The sequence below is a fragment of the Pantherophis guttatus genome, chromosome 6 (assembly GCF_059756535.1).
Source record: "Pantherophis guttatus breed Tessera chromosome 6, ASM5975653v1, whole genome shotgun sequence".
NCBI classification, from domain to species: Eukaryota; Metazoa; Chordata; class Lepidosauria; order Squamata; family Colubridae; genus Pantherophis; species Pantherophis guttatus.
Window position 1 is genome coordinate 81050181 of NC_142068.1, and position 24011 is coordinate 81074191.

Sequence of the window (24011 nt, forward strand, 5' to 3'; positions counted from 1 at the left end):
TTATAGGATATCACAAGGACTAACAACTATTTTGTCTGACTTGGTTAGGAATGTGCAAAACAGTCCATGAGTGATCTTTATTGTCCGTATAGTAGTTTCATCTGTGTTTGGATCAAAGCATATGTATTCTGAGGTATTTTCTGGGGGTGTAGAAGGCATTTGGAAAAGGTCTAAGAGGTAGTAACTATAGGGAAGTAGAAAAAGGGAGGTAATGGCATTGTAAACCAGCTAAGATGAAGAGAATCTGCAGCTTGCAAATCAGTGGCAGACTATAGTTCATCTCAAGTATACAGTATCCAATCTGTCCCTTCCCCCACTATAAGATACCACCATAGCCTTACCCCCACCCCCTAAACCATCAGTGAGTGAAGTACCTCACTTCAATAGGACCCAGAATTTGGAAGTCTGCTGCTCTCATCATTCCTAGTACTTCCTTCCTGTTTTGCTACTGTCAAGGCCGTCTATACCCATTGAAGGTAAGTGCATGATGCTATCAGTTGGGAGCAAACCACTGGAGGAACAGAAAGCCCATATCCACCACTGGTAAACAGCATGTGCACAATACACTGCAGGCTCAAGTGTCTTAGAACCAGAGTCAGAGACCATTCAGTGAGGAAAGTAGCATAGCAGTATTAAATTCCTAATAATGATTTTTAAAAATTGGCATAAAAGTCCACGGAGGAGTATTCAATGTATATATTTTTTAAAAAGCTCAAATCTACAAATAACTACAAATTCCCTCCAAGTTGCTATGGTCATTTGGCTAGATAGACTTGCCAGCCTCGGCAGAAATTGTTTGCCAGATGTCTGCCCACCCTGGGGGGGGGGGGTCAAAGCTTTTGGCCCAGCCTTTATTGCATCAGAAGTCCTGGTTTTAGAAAGATTGTTTTTTTAAAAAGTTTAAAAAGTGACTGGAGCAATATGGGAGACGCAGCATATTACTTCTCACCAACTGTATTACTTTCCATACTTAATAACATTGCATGCAAGACGTTGTGCACACATTGTAACAGCATCCAAAAGTTAACAATTTAATAGATTTAAATCAGACTGAGTATAAAACACTGGTTTTGTATTTCAAAAGTTGCAGGAAGAGAGCTAGGTCAATTTAAACAATCTTCTACAAAACATCTGCCAGTTGGTTACATAAAAGACACTATATACAATATAAAAGCAGAAAATAATCCACACTGTAAAAATAATTTAAAACAAAATATTTCCATTTAAAATATCTCCTATAACACAAATACAGTTTGACATGCATGCCAAGCTAAACATATTGCATTCTTTAAGTGTAGTTGTTCAAGTTCTATTTATAACTTGGACAACAAGAAAACATGCCAACATTTCAAATGAACACAAAATGCCATTTTTAACACTTCATTATGCTGTGTTACAAATTGGATGTACTGACTGAAAAGAACAGCTCTATACATATTTCAAAATGGAATATTAAAGAAATGCAAAAGAATTATTGGCAACTGGTTTTAACTACGGGCCCAGCTGAAAAGTGGTTTCAAGAAGAAATTAAAAACCTACGATCAAACAAAGCAGGAAGGATTGAGACAATCTACAGCTGTAACATTTGACACTTCTATTTCAAGAGGCAGTTTTGAAGCAGCATTGGAACTCATTTCGGTAGCTGCTTTTTCTACATCAATCTACCAAGGAGTGGTATGAGGTTCTCTGAACAGAGAAGCCTTTAAGCAGCATACTTTAAAGTTAAGGTGAAATTGAATTTTGTGTTTTACTGGATGCGTGAGTAGCTCTCATTAAATGTTTGTATAAAAGTACTGAAAAGTATAGAAACACTTTTGTTCTTGGGCAAAAATTCCATCTATATCCTGAACATTATATATACACCTTGCAACACTTAAATATTCACATCTTGGCAGTGTACACAAAGATTTTATACATTGTTTTATATACCAACTTCCTGCACTAAATACTCATGTTAACAGGGTTAATGATTTCTTATCTAATACTTTCTTCCTGTAATTTTGTAAGCCAATAAGCATTATTAAGTATCTACAGAAAGTTGCTTTATTTTAGCCTTTATTTTAAAAATAGCATTTTTCATTTATTTAAATAGGTTTTTAAAATGCTATTTTCTGGTAATTTAAGGAATTTTCAGATGGTCACTGATGTCTAATTAACTTCTAATATGATTGCATGCAAATATACCCAACAAGAAGAGTTCAGAAAACATAGCTGCCATAGGTATTTGGGGGAAATCTTCATATTTAACAACATATTTTTGCAGCAGCAGACTAAGGAGAGACATAAATAAACTGAAATGTTGCAAAGCAAGAGAGGTATGAACAATACCATTCTTTGGTCTAGATTAGCTGTTCCCTTTATATTATATTAATATTATGATGGCTTTTTAAATGGTTCAAAAATAACACGGTGAAATTTATAAAGCCAAAAATATTGTATATGTGCGAATACACACACACATATAACACATATTAATAAAAATGAATGTAGTGACAGTAAAAGATACTTAGTACCTTCCACAAAATTCAAAATGATTAGTGTTGAGTGTGTCTTTATAGAATTCAATTGGAAAAGTTAGAAAACTATGCATGAAAATCTACTCTAATGTTTATAAACATCGTTGTTTGCCTTGTTCTGAATTCAGTACACATTCATTCCAACATGCCCAAATTGCTAATGCTGGTGGAAAAGTTCCTGAAATAAATCAGTAATTATCTTACAATTTGTCTGATGAACTGTCAAATTCTACTGTCTGATTTATAGAAATTGATTCGTCAACAGATTCTGGAAGGTCAGTTCCATCTTCCTCAAATCCATTCTCCTCTTCTCTGTCAGGAGTGTCTGCCTCCTCCTCCTCTTCCTCCTCCTCCTCTTCTTCGATGCCATTGTAATAGTCTTCCAGTTCACTCTCCTCTTCTACATCTAAGCTTGGGCTCCGACATGATCCACTACCGCTGCTACTTCCACAAGAGCTGGAGGAGATGACATCATCTTCAGAGTCTGAATAAACTTCAGCACCATGGAAAATATAGCGATTTGGTGGTGAAAACAAATATTGAGTACCTGAAACAGGTTTTATCAACAACAAAGGAAAAAAAGAAGGCATCATCATTAAGAATACAATCATACATAAATGGTTCTGAGCTCTCCATATCTTATATGTTTTATAAGGAAACACTTATTTGTGTCAGGACTGAGGGAAAACTATTACAATGCAGCACTAAATTAACTTGCTTTTCTCTCTCTCTCTCTGCTTTCCCTCTTGCGTTTTATAACTATTTAATAGTATGTTGATGTTTATTGCAATTTAGTTTAATGCTTCAGAAACACACCGTTCCATTTTAATGACTCATAGCCTTTCTGAATTAACTTTAATTAGAACAGTTCAAATTTTTCACTATACATTAACATGTACATTACGTCCCTTTAAAATGGCTCTGACGTATTCTATTTATGGGAGACCAGTTTCTATGGCTTTTAATGCAAGGCAAACATAGTTATTTATTTGTTAAATTTATTTGCTGCCCATCTCTGTACACTGATGTATCATACATCAATATGATAACCAAAAAGATGGATGGATCAAGAGGAAAGGGCACGGAGGAGGGGAAGTGGAGTCTGCCATCAATCTAGCAGCCAACCCCAGCATAGAACTCCCCCATCTGGTCCCCAGGCCAATCGCTAGAACCAGGTCTTCTTGTGGAAGGATATGAGGTTGGGGGCGGATCTTACTGTAGAGGGTAAGATGTTCCAAAGGGCGGGCACTACAGCAGAGAAGGGCTCTTCTCCTGGATCCCGACAGTTGTAATTCTTTGACCAACAGGATCTGAAGTAGGCCCTTTCTACCAGCATGAAAAGGGCAGCCTTGTCCTAGCCTAGTGGTATAAAGAGGTTCATCACATAGCCTGGACCTATGCTATTAATGGCTTTAAAGGTCATAAGCAACTTCTTGAACTGCACTTGGAAGCAGATCATATGTAATTATGTGATTGCATTCTTATGTAACATGTAATAAGAATGCAATTATCTAATTGCCAAGATGTGTTTTAGGTCCAGATTAAGTCCAATTATTTTTTATTACTTAAAATCAGCTTCTTCTCTAAAAGACTCACCTAAATCAGGAATTATGTCAATCCAGTCTAATGACATAAATAAATATGGCCCTAAGCTTCAGATTTCACCATTAAAAAAATCTATTAAAAACCAGCATCACAGACTGTACAAAAGGACTAAGATTACCACAAAGGGTTTGTGCTACAAATATTCTCTCACAAACTAAGCAAAGGGTATGATAAAATTTTTTTTTTTAAAAAAACAGTATTTTATCTTTAGTATAACTGACATTCTGAAATGGAAGAAAAAAACAGCAAAGCAAACAAAAATATTAACAAAATAGGTAATGTAAGGAATACAAAACACATTCCTACATTACATCTTGTAGGCAAAAACAAAAGCTTGTGAATAGTATGCCTGCAGCAATAGCAGCTCACTAAGTACAAATACCATACCAGCTTCTACCTAATGCTGTAGAAAAAGTTTGAAGAAAAACTGTACAATTCTCTTTTTCATATAAGCTAATATACACTTAAATTTAAAACGTAAAGAAAAGATTACTTCCAAATTCTTTTTCTATTTATCTTACAAGAGTTGTTCTAAAGATGGTAATGTTTTTCATTCATTTAGATTGTAAGCCTGTAGGCAGGGCTACATTTATTGAATGCATATTGGTCTGAGATTCTTTTTTTTAAATTTGAGGTTTCTGACACAGCTCCTGCCCATTGGAACATCTTGCTACAGGAAATAAGATCCGCCCCCTCTCTTTTAACTTTCAGGGAAAGTCTTAAAACCTGGAGGTGCTTGATGCACTAAAAAATAAGGCACCCCCACCTCTTCCCTCCTCCTAACCCTTGTTTTTTAGTTTGTTTTTATTTTGTAACTTTAATCAGTTTTTATATTTATTACTGTTGAATTTTTGGGTTTTATCTTGTAAACCACTGAGAGTCACCTTGAACCTAGAGACGGGCAGCAAATAACTTTGATAAATACACTATAGCAAGGTTTTAAGTAAATAAATTAGGGCAACATGAGCTAAAACTTTCATCGCCTCAATTTCAAATCCTTCTATAAAAGCGAGAAAATGGTTTTTTTTCTTTGGGGAGATGTTGCAATGAAATGTTCATTTATCAGCCCAAACATAGTAGTGACAATTCTATTCCTAGCTTTCTACAAGTGTCATGGGGATTGTGCCGTCAGAAAACAGAATGGGATCTCTTGAACTAGGTCAGTGATGGCAAACCTTTTCGGCACCGAGTGCCCAAACTGGAATGTGTGTGCACCGGAGTGCTGGAAACCCAAAGACCAGCTGGCTGGCGCACGCATACCTGTTTTTTGGCCATTTTTCAGGCCATTTTTTGAGCCAAAAACGGCCTGGAAAACGGCCTGGAAAAAGCCCGGAAAACAGCCCCCAAAATGGCCTGTTTTTTGGCTGGTTTTGGCCGTTTTGTGGGCTATTTTCAGACCGTTTTCTGGGGCTCCAGCACCTGCGAAGACCATTGGAAAATCCCTTAATCAGAAAAGCAGCTGGCGACGGCATGTGTACCCACAGAGCGGGCTCTGCGTACCACCTCTGGCACACGTGCCATAGGTTCACCATTAGTGAAAACCAAGCAGCATGTTTATCTCTCAATATTTTGCAAAATATTTATTGCTCCTCTCCACTTTCTAAATTGGGCTACAAGGATAGAAGAAAGTTTGAAGGAGTAGATTTTCTGGATTTCTCAAGATGCTTTTAGAGCAATTTTGGGCCTTAATTCTAATATTCCATTATCATAAAGAATATTACTGCACCTGTTGGTGAATATGAATGAGGTGAAGTAAACCTTGCAAACCTGAAACCTGATCACTTCAGCCATACTTATCTATTCAGAACCAAAGACAGCCTCCTATCTCACATAAATGAGATACAGGGGTTCCTGCTCCTCTAAACCAACACTGATTTAAAAATAAAATCCCTTAATTTGGAATACTGTCCAGAATACTTTATATACAATATAAAGTTAATTCATTCCCAGTTTTTAATATTATCTAACAATACTTTAAAAATGAACATTTCTAATTGAATGTTTGACTGAATGTTATGACGTTACACTGAAGCATTCAAGGCAGAATTATATTTGAATACTCCAAAGTTATTCTAAAGCATAATATGAAAATATTCAAAGCTTTTACAATAGACTTAGAACTTACCATCAAGCCGCTTGCTAATTTGCTCTTTTGCACATCTGTTCAAGCAACATTTTCTCACTGTTTCAACAGAGATTTTTTCACTTCTTTCTTTGTTTTCTTCTTGATTAGATCCAAGTTCCTTCACATGTTCTGTAGTTTCTAACTGATCATGAGTACTTTCTGAATTTTCTAAAGAGTTATGGACTTCTAGTGGTTTTTCTTCTATAGAGTTTTCTTTAGATACCAAAGCAACATCAGAATTTCCTGCTTTATATTGATCAGAATGCTCTGAATGTATCACTTGAGAATCTTGTGATGGAATTCTGTCAGATGAACTAGAAGATTCAGAAATGTTTAAAGGAGTGGGTGGTAACTCTGTTAAATGTTTTTCAAACTCTCTGTGAGGCCGTGGAGGTTTCTCTGTTATTTCTGAAAGCTGAATGGAACTATTACAAAGTTTTGAATATTCTCCACCCAATCTATGACATAATTCATTGATAATAACATCACAGTCACCAAGAAGCTCGACATCAAAGTGTAGATGAGGCAATGGTTCCCTATTAATTAGAATCTGAGGCACTTCATGTGGGATGGAACCTACATATTTAAGAAAAAAATAAAGTCAACTATTAACAACTGGATAATTTTAGGGAATATATGTAACTATGTAAATGTCTGAATCCATATATATATTTCTTTTTTCCTAACATGCTCCCACATTATGAAACCTTCTCTAAGTTCTATGCTTTCTGGCACCATTCATCATGATCACTAAATTTAAACTGAAACAAGGACTCTGTTGTTCTCAATACATACATAATCAATACTCACTTGGAATCAATGCTACTGGTCTTACTTTAAGTGAAGACCCAATAACAATCAGAAGATCAACTTCATCTTTGTCATATTTCATGGCCCTGTGAAACTGCTCCGGTAGATTTTCACCAAAGAATACTATTTCTGGCTTCATGATAGCAAGGGGTTCATCAGGTGAACATCTGGGACATCTAGGAACAACCTGATTAAGGAATTTGCATTAGCAGTGTTCATTTTATAAAAGTAGCACTCATAACTGACAAACTTTTAATAAAAAAATGAAGCACAACCTAGGTTGCATATTGGTGTGAATTTCTGCCAAGGACTATAAAGAGAAAAGCTGTATGTTTGCAGCTAAGGAACTGGCTAATGAAATCATATCATAAGAATCTGCCAGATCTGAAATTGCCTATAAAACCTTTAAAATTACAGCAATTATGTCCGGGCAACCAGCCAACTTATTGTCTTCAACTTTCTAAACTTTCTTTTGCAAGATTCTTCTCTCTTATTCTAACTTTGTTATTTGCTTGGATACTATATGTGAGTTCACTTCATTTTGTCACATTATCACATACCAACAACCCCCCCTCCCCCATATTATGTCCTTGTAAAAGGTTGCTATTGTCTTTGGTGCTCCTTGAACTTGGTTTTTTGCTTGCAGACGTTTTATTACCAAAGAATCATGAGTGCTCCAGTGCTTTGTTTAATTTGTCTATCACTACAACCACTGAGAGAGGTTGTGAATTTTTATTTTAGCCTAAGTGAAGATTTCCCTAGGAAAAGAACTGAAAATCAAAATGAACTCCAGCACAGCTACTCTAATAATTACCAAAGCTATTATAAATTCGGTGTCAGACCTGCCTCAGCTTGAGCCTCTAAGTAAGAACAATCCGTAACAGTATCGGGTGGAGAAAGGTAGTTTACTAGAAGCCATGTGAAATACAGTGGTGAAAAGCCAAAACTGAAATTCGCACACAAAATTCTGACCCTCAGCAAATTTTACATTTGTGACGTAGTAAATTTTGTAATAATATGCAATTTGCAATTGTATCCTAGGCCATCTAGTCCAACCCTATCTGATCCATGAAGATCAAGAGTAACAGAACCACCATCAAACTGCTAGCAGTCTTACTTAAAAACCTTTATTAAAGGAGAGGTTGCCTTCAGCTTTCATTGATTTTATTAAAAACTAATGTTCAACATAAGTGTACTCCTCTGTCATTTAAGGGATTGGTGACAATGCTTTAGGTTTTTAAAGTATGCTATCATGCAGTGGTGGGTTGCTCCCGGTTCGCACCATATCACAAGAACCGGTAATAAAAAATTTTAATAGTTCGGAGAACCGGTAATAAGATTGGCCATGCCCCCGAACCAGTTCCTGGCCCGGTCGCCCTTCGCTTACCCCACCCACTCCCAATCTATTGCTGCCTCCTGAGTCCCAGCTGATGGCTAGAGGGAAAAAAAACTGTTTAAACTCTTGCCGCGGGGCTTCAAAGAGCCGACCTACAGCTGATCAGCGTTAAAAGAAAACAAATGAGTAGACGGTGCCTGCAAAAATAGAAAAAACAGCTCCGTACAGCTTCAGCATAGGTTAATTAGCACAAGTTGATTAGATCGGCCTCCCGACTCTCAGCTGATTTGCTCTCAGCTGTTTTGCGTAGGGCTCTGCTGTTGCTAGCTGCAGAGTGCTGCAGCAGATTTTTTTCCCCCTAGCTATGCTGAAAAGATGAAACTGAAAGTAAAGCAGGGTCTTTGCTGCAAAGTGACAAAATGAGGCAGAGAGAGATTTCTTTTTCTTTTTCCTCACCAAAAAAGGTAGGTGCAAAACTGCAAACAATGGGAAATTTAGGGCAAAAGAGGAGAGTTCAAGATTTTAAAACACAAAAGAAAAAAAATCTCTATTTAACTAGGGAATTGTAATAATTGAGATACTATTAATTGTATATTGTGTTGAAAGGAGAAATGGTTAAGTTGTGGTTTGGAGGAATATATGGGGGAAATTATTTGGTTTATTATTATTGGTAAATATAATTAATTGATTTGTAAGAAATTGGATTGCATGGAAATAATTGGAATATTCATGTTCATATTGATTAATATACAAAAAGATAGTTATATAACTAATTGATTTATATTAAAATGTTGAATTTGTATTAAACAATTGTATTACATAATTACATAATTAACCAATGTGAGGATGGATATAAAAATAGATGACAATGGGAAGGGGTATAATATAGAAGAGAAGAGAAAAATTGAATTTGATTAAGATTAGAGATGAGGATGAAGGGTAATATTAGTTTTTTAAAAAAATAGATGAGGAATAAATATGGCAAAAAGGAAATATAGAAATTGTAAATTTAATTGAAATGACTAAACACTGTTTAAATTTGTGAACCAGCCAAATACTCTGTTCAAAGAAAATACATTTTATGTTTGTATGTGTGTTTCTAAGTATTGCTATTTATTCATATTTGTTCTCTTTTATTCTTTAAAGTTTAACAATTCATTCTTTATCTCAATATCTTTATATTTGTTTGGGGTTGGCTTTCTTCCCTTTCATCTTTTTTATTGTACAGCAATCTTTCTCCTCAAACCTACCACCTCTCTCTTTTCTTTCCTTCTTACTTTCTCTTCCCCTTCTTCTCCTCCCTACTTCCTCTTCCTTTCTCCTTCTCCTCCTCTCTTCCTCCCTCTCTTACCCTCACTCCTACTCTAATTTCCCTTCCCTTCCTTCATCCCTCTCTATTGCTGTATCCTTTTATGCATATGGACTACTCAGAGGGCTGAAAAAGTTATTTTTGACTGGTCCTCACACTTTTGACCAGTCCTCGAACTTACGACTGTCCTCACATTTTACGTTTTTTGCCCTATCTTATCACCATGGTGAAGAGAAGCAGTTGTGAAATGAGTGACATGGTTGTTAAGATTGCTGCACGGGCATAAATATGAGGATGGTCATAAGTGTGAGGACCAGTCAAAAGTGCGAGGACCTGTCAGAAATGACTTTTTTCAGCCCTCTGATTAGTCCCTATACACATAGCCATCGCCACCCGGTCACATGACCAGTTAGCCATGCCTACCCAGTCACATGACCCCCCCAAGCCACGCCTACAAAATAAGCCACGCCCACAGAACCGGTAGTAAAAAATTTTAGAACCCACCCCTGCTATCATGTCCTGGTCAAGCATACACACTTTCTTCAATCCTTCTTAAATGTATGTTTGACCTGAACATGAACTTTAAGGAACAATTGCAAAACTACTTCCATTGATCCTTTTTTAAAATGCAGTACTTTATACTAGATGGCATTACTTGGTATCGCTATTAAGCAGTGAACTATTCTTTGCATTTAACTCCCATTTTCTTTTTCAAATGGAGAACTGATAAGATGCAAATATAATTAAATAAATAATTATATATAATCAACTATGGAGCCTACAACTGGTTCTTTGTAAGGAAAAGTAATCACAATAATTACTGTATATATAGCTACGATTCACATATTTAGATTCAGAGAATGCTATATTTTAAGTTGTATGGGATCAGTTTTAACAAAAAGATTTTGCATGCTTAGTTATATTTTCAATGTATTTAATAATATTTCTAATATATAGTTCTTTTTCACCAGTCAATTCTAAAATAATAATTACCTGATTAAAAATATCTCCTCGTACAACTTCACAATCAACCTTGTATTTACAGATGAGGCAAGAAGCCGTTGCAAAGGAACCTGAAATACATATACCAGCAAATAAAGGAACATACCAGTTGTCAAGATTTTTTTCCCCCCACTCAGATTTTATCAGTAATACATGTACTTTCAATATATTCATTGTATGCAGTATATGAAATCGAGCAAGTGGCTGGATGGCGTAGTGGTTGGAGTGTTGCCTTTCACAGAGGAATATGACCCTCAAATTTGAAGAGATTTAACAGATTAACAGAGTTGGAAGAGACCTTGTAGGTCATCTAGTCCAACCCCCTGCCCAAGCAGACCCTACACCATTTCTGACAGATGGCAGTCCAGTCTCTTCTTGAAAGCCTCCAGTGATGAAGCTCCCACAACTTCTGAAGGCAAGCTGTTCCATGGGTAAATTGCTCTCACTGTCAGAAAATTTCTCTTATTTCTAGGTTGAATTTCTCCTTGATCAGTTTCCATCCATTATTCCTTGTCTGGTCTTCAGGTGCTTTGGAAAATAGCTTGACCCCCTCCTCTCTGTGGCAGACCCTCAAATATTGGAACACTGCTATCATGTCTCCCCTGGTCCTTCTCTTCTCATCACTAGCCATGCCCAGTTCTTACAACTGTTCATCCTGTGTTTTAGCCTCCAGGCCCCCTCCAGTGCTCTTCTCTGCACTTTTTCTAGTGTCTCAACATCTTTTTTTATAGTGTGGTGATCAAAATTGGATGCAATACTCTAGGTGTGGTCATACTAAGGCTTTATAGAGTGGTATTAGTACATCACTTGATCTTGATTGTATCCCCCCGTTAATGCAACCTAGAATTGCATTGGCTTTCTTGGCTGCTGCCGCACACTGTTGGCTCATATTTAATTTGTTGTCCACTAAGACTCCAAGATCCCTCTCACAGTTACTGCTATTAAGCCTGGTTTCACCCAGTCTATATGTGTACTTTTGGTTTTTCTTGCCAAAGTATAAGACTTTACTTTTCTCTACATTGAATTTCATTTAAATAGGGCCCAGTGTTCAAGTCTGTCAAGATCCATCTGGATCTCATCTAGGGCAGAGGTGTCAAACTCGCGGCCTACGGACCGGATGTCTCATGCACTGCCCCCCGCACCCCTCGGTTTAGCGAAGGGGGAAAAAGTCACAATACGTCAAGTGGCAACATGACGCTGCGAGTTTGACACCCCTGATTTAGGGTGTTGGCTATTCCTGCCAGTTTACTATCATCCGCAAATTTGATAAGTTCCCCTTCTATACCCTCATCTAAGTCATTTATGAAGATATTGAAGAGTACTGGGCCTAAGACGGAACCTTGTGGTATCCCATTGCTTACTTCCCTCCAAGATGATTAGAAAGAGAGCACATCTGAAAAGTTTTAATTAGAGAGTTGATATATGTGTTTTAAAAATTATGCCAGAATACATCCCTGTCTCACCCTCTTGTCAGTTTGAATAAAGTTGGAAAGCTCTCTGATTATATGCAAGACTGGATTTTATTGTAGTTTATTGATTAGGAACATGTTTGGAAATAACTGTGCCTGACAAAGCAGGATTTTTTTTGTTTATAGAGGATCTGCTCAGAATGTCTCAAAATCTTACCCTTGAGATATTATCAAAAACTGCCTTAAAATCAATAAAGGGCTACATATAGATTCAAGTCAAGAGTGGTTGGTATATTGTCTGACAGATGTTGAAGCACTGCTAGTCCATAGCAGATTGTCCCAGTTGAAGCTCTACTTGTTCAGAGTCAATTATTCCCTTTTCTATTACCCAAATTTGGAGTTTGCTAAACAGGTACTTGGCTTTAGTTTACTATAGTACTCAACCTAGGACTGTAATTGCACCTGAAGTTATGGATGTGAATTATGCTGGTCATTAAGTGCTTCATCAACATAGCATACCCAATTTTATGACATTTTGCTAAGCACATCACTATGGCATTAAGCAAAGCTATGGTTATTAAGCGATTGCTGGGTCATTAAGTGAATTCATTGTTCACAATGGGTAGTTTTTTGCCAGAAACAGAAGTAAACCTTTTTGGGGGTGGAGGTCAATATGAACTTCGAACAGTCACTAAGTAACCCATTGTAAGTTGAGAACTACCTGTTGCGATGCAATAGGTCATCACCATTTTATATTATTATTATTATTATTATTATTATTATTATTATTATTATTATTATTATTATTATTATTATTATTATTATTGAGATTTATATGCCGCCCTATCTCCAGCCGGACTCAGGGTGGCTCACAACAGTAAAAAACATCTAATGAAAAAGTTAAAAAGAAATTAAATCCAAATCTCATAATTTAACAGTTAAAAGTGCAATTTAAGGGGACAATTATGGCTTCTTTCCAGTCCTCTGGGATCTTGATTGTATGATTAATGTAGGAAAATTAAAAGGCTAATACAGGAACCTGCCAATATGAATTTGATTTGATTTAATTAGCTGGGGTGGGAGAAAATACAGTCACTGCCATGGACTTTAACACACTTATGCTAGTTAATGGAAGTTCTGACTTCCTTGCATGTGACTGGGGGCCACTGTGATGGTGAGGATAATGGTATATCCATCACACAGGCTAAAGGTGTTAACATGTAGATCACAAAAGGCTTGGAAGTAGGGTACCCAGTACTTGAGGAGATGCAACAATGGAATTGTGTAAAGTTGTTATGTGAACTATTTGTTATAGAATGCCAGAACAGGGAAGGATTTTTAGACTGTGAGGCTTTGATTAGTTGTGACCATTTTCTCCTCATCTTTATTGTAACTCTGTATCTAGGATAGAAAAGAATGTATATTTCACTTACCATGGCACTGGATTATCCTTTGAATTCCAGCAACTTGTTCCAGTGTATCTATGTTCTGTGTATAATTGCGAAGGAGTTTTCTTTCTTTATCCATTAAAGCAATAAATTTATGACAAAGAGATGGCTGAAACTGTCCAGGATATATTTCCTGCAAAAGAATGCAAACAAGATTTTGTCAATAATCTCTGCAATTGTTACACGGCACCACATACACAATTTCAACATACAATAAAGACTACTATTGAAAAATGCAGCAAATGCAATTTTGCTTGCTGTTACATATCTACTATTTGGTAAGGGAAATGAATTGTTGGGGAGCATAGTTTGGAAATCATGTCTTGCTGCAGCTTCCCATAGTTATTGGGAACAGAATAATAAAAGAGCAATCTTGCACATTTAATAGAGCGCACTTCGGAGTAGATATAATAAGATACCACATATATAATCCAAATCTCAGAATTTCAATTAATATTTAAGTAATTTCACAAATTTGAAATATTACTGAAAGACAACAGAATTCTCTCCACAAATATTACTGACCTGTGAATATTCTAAACAATACAACTTAATTGTAGAACATCATGCCCTTAACATTGCAAATTGCATAAATGTTGGTTGGGAAGGACAGAAAACTGCTGTATCTACTTTGCTAAAGGCAAAATAGTCCAGAGCACCATCTATATTAGCACTAAATATGTTAATATATGTTAATATAATAATATTTCTGCAGCAAAATGACATATTCAATCTAGAAAATATGTCTTTACTGTCATAGCACCCCCTCCCATTACAGCATCTCTGCAGGTACAGACTGCAGCCTCTAATCTAGGGTTTCAAAAAGCCCTTAAAATCTAGCTTTGTTACCAAGCCAGGGAATATTATGTTGAAGATGGGGGCTGTCATGCTTTGTTTTAATGACTGTTTTTAGTCTGGCCATTTGTTTTGTGTCTTTTTAAAAGTATATTTTGTAAGCAGTCTAGGGTCTGCCTGAGGAGGTGGCAATAATAAATTTAATGAAATAAATAGCTTGCTACCACAATTATATCCTAAATCGTCTATCACCTAACTTCAATGATGACCTCTAAGTCATGCATTATGCTGGGGAGAAAACCTACACTGTTTCCCAAATCTAAGTAATTTAGTCTATCACTGTCCTTATTCAAACTGAACCTCAAGTTGAGGTTGATTGGGTATACGTTGGTTTGTGAAAATAGTAAGATACACTCCATAAATAGGTGCAGTATCAAATTAGTACATCTCTCCTTTGTCTCCTCTCTATGTCTCAAGTTTGTTCCAAATCCCCTCCTCATCCAGGGCAGATTTATGATGTAAGCAGATATATGAGGGGGAAAATCGATTTTGCTGGTGGATCTACAGTATTTCACCAGGACAACTTCACTGGATCTTTCCCAATGTGACCTAAATGGGGTGTTCAAATAAAAAGATTTAGATGTACGAAGTCTGTTGGAAGTTTTTAAATGATTATCTTCCAAAGATTAAAAAAATCAAAGAGACAATTAGCACCTTGGCAAATTTGAAAAATGGCCTTGGATCTTTTCTGAAGTATTCTATGTCAAACATTGCTTGAGGATCAGGAAGATCTGGGAAATCAACTGCTAGGCGGGCATATATACCATCTCTTGATCGGAAGTCAGGAATGCCACAAGAAACTGATACCTGAAATGGATGGCAAAATATAGAATATATAGCTGATAGTTGCTAATATTATTGCAATTAACAAAGATTCTTTTATCAAGAATGACCTGTGAAATACTCACTCATACACTTAAAAAACCCTACATGTGAGGAAAGTCTAACTGCAAAAGAAAGTGTATTTCTTTACATCTACATGAAAAAAATTACCATGTGAGGAAATGCTAATATAACTGTAGTCAGAACACCTAAAAGAATCAAGCATGTTAAGACTTGCTTTATTTTATTGCTGTCATTACCATTCCACAAAAATGAAAACAGGCAGTCTGACTCTATTAGCAGTAGAAGCATGATGCTCTGCCATGTTTCCTGAAACTCAGAATAAAACTAGCGTAGATATATAAGCAGAGAATATCAGGTGCCAACATACACCCCCAAACTGTCCATGGGCTTATTTGTACAGACTTTTTAAAGTACCGTATTTCTCAATATACTTGTGAATAAGCCCATTTGCTGATAATATGACCATCAATTTCTTTTATCCAAAATAACCATGAAAAATATGGGTTGACATTCACAAATGACACATTTTTCATGGTATTTTCATTAAAAATTTAAGGGTAAGCATATCCATAGATGGTCTTATATGAGAATATATACAGTACTATTTTCAGATCATAGTGGTACACTTTTTCTTATTTGCGAGTCACCAACAAATAACTTGAACTACAACACTAAGGGTTGCTGCTATTTCAAAAAGTTATAGAAACTATTACCAATTTGGTGCTTTTCAGAAGTTGGCCCCAATTAGCATAACCAACAGCAAGAAATAAAAAAATCTGAAGGGCCCAAAGTTGCCTCTTCCTGTCTATAGCTTTGGCTTCACCATTATTGCTTTCAGAAGAGGGGAAAATACTTAATTTATAAAATTGTACGTGCAAGTAAAATATGCACCTTAAGTATTTGCAGGGTTTAACTGTTTTATCAAAATGACAAAATGAGAATTGCACCATAAGCTGCAGTGTTTCATATGTGCAATCACAACTATTTGCTCAGGGGTAAGAATTACATGGCACAGAGCAATAATTCACATAATTGCATTCAACTGCAATTGAATATAAAACATTTATATTTAATGAGCATATTAAAACATCAAACTATGATATATTCTATTTGTGAATACATACCCCAGCTCCAGTCAATACAATTATTTTTTTGCATTCTTGCAGGAGTTTCACTGCATCCTCTATAGTATTAATATCTTTTCTCTTTTTTCTTTTAGGTGGTTCTGATAGAATATTAACAACAATTTGCCATAATGTCATATTATCCAATTCAGGAGGAGGAATTGTTTCTGGTAATAGGTCTTTCAGAATTGCACGTGGATCTGTACCTATCATGAGATGTTGTTGGACAAAAGTGTATGGACCTATTACAGAAAATAAAATAAAATAATTATGAATACGAAATAATTATGAGTATAGACAGATTAAATCTGCTCTTTAACATCTATATGAAGCCGCTGGGTGAGATCATTCGTGGTTTCGGGGTGAGGTACCACCAATATGCTGATGACACTCAGCTTTATATCTCCACCCCAGATCACCCTGGGGATGCCGTTTCTGTGATGTCCCGCTGCCTGGAAGCTGTACGGGCCTGGATGGGAAGAAACAGACTCAGACTCAACCCATCCAAGACTGAGTGGCTGTGGATATCGGCATCTCGTGATCTAGTGGCCCTGTCACTTGTGATGGGAGGGGAGGTCCTTACTCCCTCAGAAAGGGTCCGCAATCTGGGGGTACTCCTGGATTCACGGCTATCTTTAGAAGATCATTTGACGGCTGTGACCAGGGGGGCCTTCGCACAGGTACGCCTGGTGCGCCAGTTGCGCCCTTTCCTAGATCAGATGCCCTTGCCACGGTCACTCATGGCCTTGTTACGTCTTGGTTGGACTACTGTTAACGCCCTCTACATGGGGCTGCCCTTGGGATGCACCCGAAGGCTACAGTTAGTCCAGAATGCAGCCGCGCGGGTTGTTACGGGGGCTTCTTGGTACTCCTGTGTGACACCTCTCCTGCATGAGCTGCACTGGCTACCGGTGGTTCTTCGGGTTCGTTTCAAGGTGCTGGTGCTCACCTATAAAGCCCTACATGGCTTAGGCCCAGGGTACCTGCAGGATCATCTCCTGCCATCCTCCCATCGTCCGGTGCGCTCACACAGAGCAGGCCTCCTCAGGGTGCTGTCAGTCAGACAATGTCGGCTGGCGGCCCCCAGGGGGAGAGCGTTCTCTGTGGGAGCGCCGACCCTCTGGAATGGGCTGCCCACCGGCCTCAGGATAGCCCCTGACCTCCTCTCCTTCCACCGCGAATTGAAGATGTGGCTTTTTCACCAAATGGGCTGAATCCGTAGGGGTGATTTTTAATAATTTTAATTAAATTTTTAATTAATTTTAACTAATTTTAAATTGACTTTGATGTTTATGTAATTTTTTTGTCTCCTTCTTGTAAGCCGCCCTGAGTCCTTCGGGAGAAGGGCGGCATATAAATTACATACATACATACATAAAATAAAATCAGAATATGAGCACCTCACTACACTTCGGGTGCTTTTGGATTGAAAGGACTAGCCAACTATATGCTATTGCCCAGGGGACGCCCAAATGTGTTAACAGCACAAATTTTTCAGGAAAGCTTTTAACTTCTACATATTTTAATCTTATATTTTATATTTAAAATTTTATGTCATATAGTATGACTTTTTTTTAATTGTGATGTTTCTGACAGAATAAACAAATGAGAAAATTGTGCAGACAATTTCTTCTGCTGTATTTTGAATAGGAAAACACATTGCACCTCATGTCATAAAAACCAGAGGCAGCGATATTATGAGTAACTGCCATTTCGGCAACCCTAAAGCTTCTTCACCTACTACCTTGTTTCCCACAAAATAAGACATCCCCCGATAATAAGCCCAATCGGGCTTTTGAGCACATTGCAATAAGGCCAAGTGTTTATTTCAGGGTTCAAAAAAATATAAGACAGGGTCTTATTTTCTGGGAAACACGGTAATACCTTATCAGTATAGTCAGGAACATGCAACACCCAGAATCATCTTATTCAAAGTGCTATCATTCTTGCTATGGAAAGATTTCAATTTTCTCCCACTCAGTTGTCCTTTAGATATTGTGTGTGTTTGTGTGTGTATATCTCCTCAAATTTAACTATAACCCCCCTTCATTACTTCCACAAGATCAAAAAAAAATTGCTCTAATAAAATATCATAAAATTGCCATAATAAAGTACCAATTTTTACACTTTTTTAAAGAACTAGATGGGACCATTTACAGGTAGTCCTTGACATATAACCATAATGGAGCCTGCCAATTATAGGTGTTATCCTGTGACAATCATAAATCAGGCTGGTCATGTGATCGACACTATTTTACAATCTTTTTTATGCAGTAGTCATTGAGTACCACAGTTATCATGCAAAGCATTGTTTGCTATGACTATTCTTGCCAATAACCAACAATAAATTACAATTTCTTTTGCCAAACTGCTGTAAAAGGCATCATGTGACCATATGCAGCTGTGTTGCTGAGCACCCAAAATGTGACTGCCTGAGGGGAGAAGACTGTCAGAACTTCAGAACCAGGTCAACTTGCTTGCCTCAGGTAGGTCATAACACTGAATGGTTGCTAAGTGACCAGTCATAAATTGAGGACTACCTGTATGACATCTTTTCATATGTATACATGAAAAAAAGTATGTAAAAAAGCAGATGAGAGAAACAATTTGAGAAGCTTCTTCATTTATAAAAAGAATCGAAGATCGAAGTACATTATACAATTCTGTCCACAACTTTTAATCATGGATTTAAAGTGCCATAGAAAGAATAACTGAGGACACTATAATTCCATGCTTCTGTGAAGATTAAATGCTATTAAACTCAGGGGAATGAAAATTAGACATTTCAGAAGCAGCAAGCAGCAGACTATATAAAACAAATAAAATGCCGCAATGCCCTCAATGTTGATAGGAAAATAAAGGAAGAACTGAGGTGATTTTAGTCCAGAAGAGGCTGGCTGGGGAATTTTGAGAATTGAACTACACACATCTTAAAGCTGTCACAATTGAGAACTACTGCCTTAAATTAACAACTAAACTTTACCTATCCGTGGCCTTGGAGTCCAATCACTGGAACTTGCATGAGAGGTTCTATCATCTTCATCACTGTCACAAGAATGGAAGCCATTTGCAATAATTTCATCACTAAAAAATATATTATCTGTAAAACAATGATAAAGTTATTGCACAAAAGTAGTGCCATCATATTTGTAATACACTACATTGTTTTGCACACCTATATGGAAGCAAAAATATTCTTGAGGTATGGTTTAAGTAATAGTATTGGGTAGTTAAAAATCAGTAAACATAAGTTTTATTCTGTATAGAAGCAAATCTATAATAACTTTAGTTTTAATTTTGGCATTTTCAATTAATGGAAAATGTGTGGTTGAAAAAAACATGTTTTTAAAAAATATTTTTATGACCCCTCTTAAAATCTTCTACAGCTTTAGACTGTAAGTGCAGCTTACATTTCTACAATTGGACGTTCAAGGACACAAGGAGAAACAACTTTCCAATATATATATACTTATGCAATTATTAATATCTGCAATATAAACTGCAAGTGTTAAAAATAAGTCCTGAGACTCATTTAGAACATTGTTTTTTCTGCTTTATACTACTGTGTATAATTTCTATAGAATGTGTTGTCAAAAACTATCTTAAGGTATCAATATATTTTTAATCTTTTAAACTACCCCAACAATTCTTGCTTTCAGAAATAAACATGTTCTCCTTCATTTCAAAAACAGCTTTATCAGTTGCTTCCAACTTCATCCCTATTCAGATGTACTCATAGGTTTAAACTCACTAAGGTTGCAATCTTGTATTTGCTTAAAAATATATTCCAATTATGTAATACAATGGCTTTCAAGCAAACATTTATAGGACAGGATACTGAAGCAATTGTTCTATATTCTATATGCTTGTGTGTTTGTGCATGTGCGCAAGCGTGTGCATACATATACACACACAGAGAAGTGATACTGAACTGATTTAATATTCTGACAAATCCATACAGCATTGCAGTCCAAAATTAAACAATTACTGTCTATGCATGTCCATTTTGTTAGTGAGAAAAATGATCAATCTGCCTAGTACAAGTTAAGTATCTTAGAGTTAAGCCAATTTTAATAAAAAACACTTGCCCTACAGAACTTCACACATTCGGCACTAATAGTTTTATAATGATTAGTTATTTTCTTCCCGCCTCACTAAAAAGAGCTAACATTTTCCTTTGCAATCTTCAAGTCCTATCCGTCATTAGGATTCTAATGAATCCAGTGAAGATTATTATTGCATCGCCATAAGGATGCAAATAAAAAAATGGTTGAATTGCAAGAATGAGAACAAACTCCTTCTTCAACCACGTGCACCATAAACAAGAAAATCAAGAGTTAAAAGACCGAAGAGCCCAGGATTGCAGGTGGCTCTACAGATAGCGACAGGAAAGCCTAGACAAGGAGAGGCACCGATTTGGGGAGAACCGAACTACTTTTGAGTAAAACTACTGGTGGCCTTCTACCTCTGCACCATAGAGAATATTTTAACTTACTACACCTATGTATAGTTTGCCAATTACACAGTGGCAGATAGGACAGCGCTCCAGAGGGTCAATCAACATCATTGCCCCAGAGGATCTTTGGTTGCCCTCTTCTCCTCTTTGGAAGAGTTTGCTGCCTTAAGAAAGTTCAAAATATTCTTAAAGATCCATCTCATCCCGGTCACCCTTTTTTTTTTTTTTTTTTTGAACTATTGCCATCCGGCAGACTGTACAGGATAATAAAAACAAGGACAAATCGGCTGAAAAACAGCTTCTATCCCAGGGCAATAACCATATTGAATTCTATATATAGTGCAATATTTCAATTATATAGAATGTAAAGGATGTACGTTCGTGTTTTTATTTTTATAGTTATAATGTACGCTGAAGGTGGCATTTAATTTCGATGTACCATGTGCAATAAAGTAAAGTAAAGCTGTCAAGGGCCGGGAGGGAGACAAGACTCCCCTTAAGAGAAGCGGCCGGGCCCCAGTTTTAAAGAGGGGGCAGGCAGCTCCTATCGGGCGCCAAGCGGTCCCGCTGTCAAGGCTGACGGGCCGCCTCTCCCTGCCCTCAGTCCCCCGGAGGCTTCTCACCGGTTTGCGGCGCCCTCTCCGCCTCAGCCGCGCCGTTCGAAGACTGCGCCGGCCCGCAGCCAATGGCCGTCTCCGCTGGTTCTCCGGCGGGCACCGCCTCCGCGCCCTCCCTTTGGCTCTGCCCCCGCGGCAGCTGCCGTTGGTGCGGCGGCGACGGCGGCTCCTCACGGACCAGGCCCCACCACCGGGCCCCGCTTTCCGCGCAGCTCCAGCTTTCTTCTGCGCCCGCCGGCGCGGCCCCTTCGGCCGGCTCGCCGCTGACACAGGCGTCCGGGACCGCCCTGTCCCCCTTCAGGGCCTCTTCGACAGCCCTTCCCGGCAGAGGCGCCGCGTCCGCCTCTCCGCCGGCTCCCGCCGCGGCCGCGCAGCTCTGCTCAACCGTAGCCTGGCGTTGACGCTTGAGAGCGGGCTCGGGGCTCTCGGCGTCAGCGGCCGCCGCGGCGCCGTTGTTGTTGTTGTTGTTGCCGCGGCGGCCGCCGCCGCTCCGGGAATGGAGGAGTGGCATCTCCTCGTCGGCCATCTTGGAGCAGGAGCAACTGCTCCCTCCCCCCCCTCCTCCTCCTGTTTTCCCCCCCCCTCCCCTCTCCGTCAGCCGCTCATAGTGGCGCCGCAGATAGAAGCGGCCCCCACCCCCACCTCAGAGAGAGAGAGAGAGAGAGAGATTTAAACGCAGCACGTGACCTCGGCCGACGCCCACGCGGGCAGAAGCCCTGCGTAGCACCGCAACAACAACAAACGGGTCACATGACGAAGCGAGGTTTGAAATGATATATATATATATATTAAAAAAAAAAAAAAGCAAGCGGAGGGGGAAAGGAGAGGCCTTCGCTGCGGAGGCGTCGGTCACGTGACGCCTCCTCCCGCGCTCTGAGCGTTGGCCGAGTCGCCCCTTTTTTTTTCTGTGCGTGGCTGCGCTGGGGGTTGCCTCGTGCTTGGTTTCCCCCTGCCTCCCCCACCCCGCCCCGCGCTCGTAAACTGAATCCTGTCATACTTTTTTTTTTTTTTTTGCTCCTTGAAAGCCTTCCTAGGTGGGCCTTTTCCTGGTTCGGGTCCACCCAACGGGGCTGTTCAAGAGCGATCCGGGGGGGGGAGGGGGAGAAGGACGTGAGGTAAACCAAGCATTGTGTAAAAAAAAAAAAAAGTACATTTTACACGCCCTTGGGAGTCAGCCCCACATGATGATTCGTTGCGTTGGGAGATTTTAGGGTTGAGGGAATCTGAAATGCCATAGAGCAAGGATCTCCAACCTCGGCCACTTTAAGACTTGTGGACTTCAACTCCCAGAATTCCTCAGCCAGCTTTGCTGGCTGAGGAATTCTGGGAATTGAAGTCCACAAGTCTTAAAGTGGCCAAGGTTGAATACCTCTGCCACAGAAGCACAACACATCTCAATAGAATAGAATAGAATAGAATAGAATAGAATAGAATAGAATAGAATAGAATAGAATAGAATAGAATAGAATAGAATAGAATTCTTTATTGGCCAAGTGTAATTGGACACACAAGGAATTTGTCTTCAGTGTATATGCTCTCCGTGTACATAAGGAGAATAAAATACATTTATCGAGAATAAAAAAGATACAATAAAAAGTTACTCTTAAGGTATTATATATATTATTATACATATCATTATATAGGAACTTAATAGTCTGACTTTTATAAACTTCCTTTGGACAGCAGACGATGAAAACGTAACTTTGCAACCAATTCTGCATGTTTGCCCCCTTTGTGATTCTGGGGAGGAAAGCTGAATAAGACAGTAAACAGAGTTGAGGTTTCACTTAGTGACCACTTCATTAAAGGACTGAGGGTGCCATCCCAGTTGTGGTCGCTGAAAGAGGAGTACCCATAACTACAAGTCATGCTGGCTCAGGAATTCTGGGAGTTGAAATCCACAGGTAGTAAAAGGGGTCACAGTCGCCCACCCATGCCCTAAAGACTAAAAGTCAATGAAAGAACTGGCTGGAAGGTGGGAAGACACACGTCAATTCCCACAATGGAATAAAGAATGGATGGTGAAGGTAGTGGAGATGGCAAAATTGACTGTTTTAATTAAAGACAAGATCTATCTACTTTTGTTTTCACCTGGAAACTGCTTGTAGATTTAGGCTCAAAATGGGGGTGGGTGGGTTAAATTTTCATTTTAAGTTTTAGTTGACTAGATCAACTTTGTTATTATAGAAATGTTTGAATCAATTAGAAATTAGAATTAGAAATTACAATTACAATTACAAACAAGCTCAGAGTCTTAGCCACTGAGCCACCACGTCCCTTGAATGGTGTTGAGTAACTCTTTAATTAAAACACAGCAACAAGGGGGGTTTCTGTGTCCTGTCTTATTTATTTTTTATTTTAATTTATTAGATTTTTATCCCGTCTTTATTATTTTATAAGTAACTCAATGCAGCAAACATACCTAATGCTCCTTCCTCCTCCTATTTTCCCCACAACAACCCTGTGAGGTGGATTCAGCTGAGAGAGAGTGACTGCTCCAAAGTTACCCATCCAGTTTTCCTGTCTAAAGCAGGACAAGAACTCGGAGTCTCC

The 24011-nt window shown here is 38.3% G+C and overlaps 1 protein-coding gene across 1 annotated transcript; it reads right to left on the minus strand.

Annotated features, from left to right (window-relative positions):
- Positions 1-1007: 1007 nt before the first annotated feature.
- SIRT1 (sirtuin 1) lies at positions 1008-22422 on the minus strand. The gene is made up of 9 exons (XM_034438679.3): positions 21465-22422; positions 19369-19485; positions 16386-16627; positions 15070-15222; positions 13546-13693; positions 10695-10774; positions 7057-7243; positions 6247-6822; positions 1008-3063 (listed from the first exon to the last, which is right to left on the minus strand). The coding sequence occupies exons 1-9, from the start codon at positions 21982-21984 to the stop codon at positions 2717-2719; spliced, it is 2370 nt and encodes a 789-aa protein (XP_034294570.2). The 5' UTR covers positions 21985-22422; the 3' UTR covers positions 1008-2716.
- Positions 22423-24011: the final 1589 nt, after the last annotated feature.

Coding starts and splice junctions, on each gene's coding strand:
- SIRT1 (XM_034438679.3), bottom strand. CDS start 21,984: ATGGCCGACGAGGAGATGCCACTCCTCCATTCCCGGAGCGGCGGCGGC. Junction 19,486..21,464: donor GGAGAGGGCGCCGCAAACCG/GTGAGAAGCCTC, acceptor ATTGTTTTACAG/ATAATATATTTTTTAGTGAT. Junction 10,775..13,545: donor AAGGATAATCCAGTGCCATG/GTAAGTGAAATA, acceptor TATGTATTTCAG/GTTCCTTTGCAACGGCTTCT.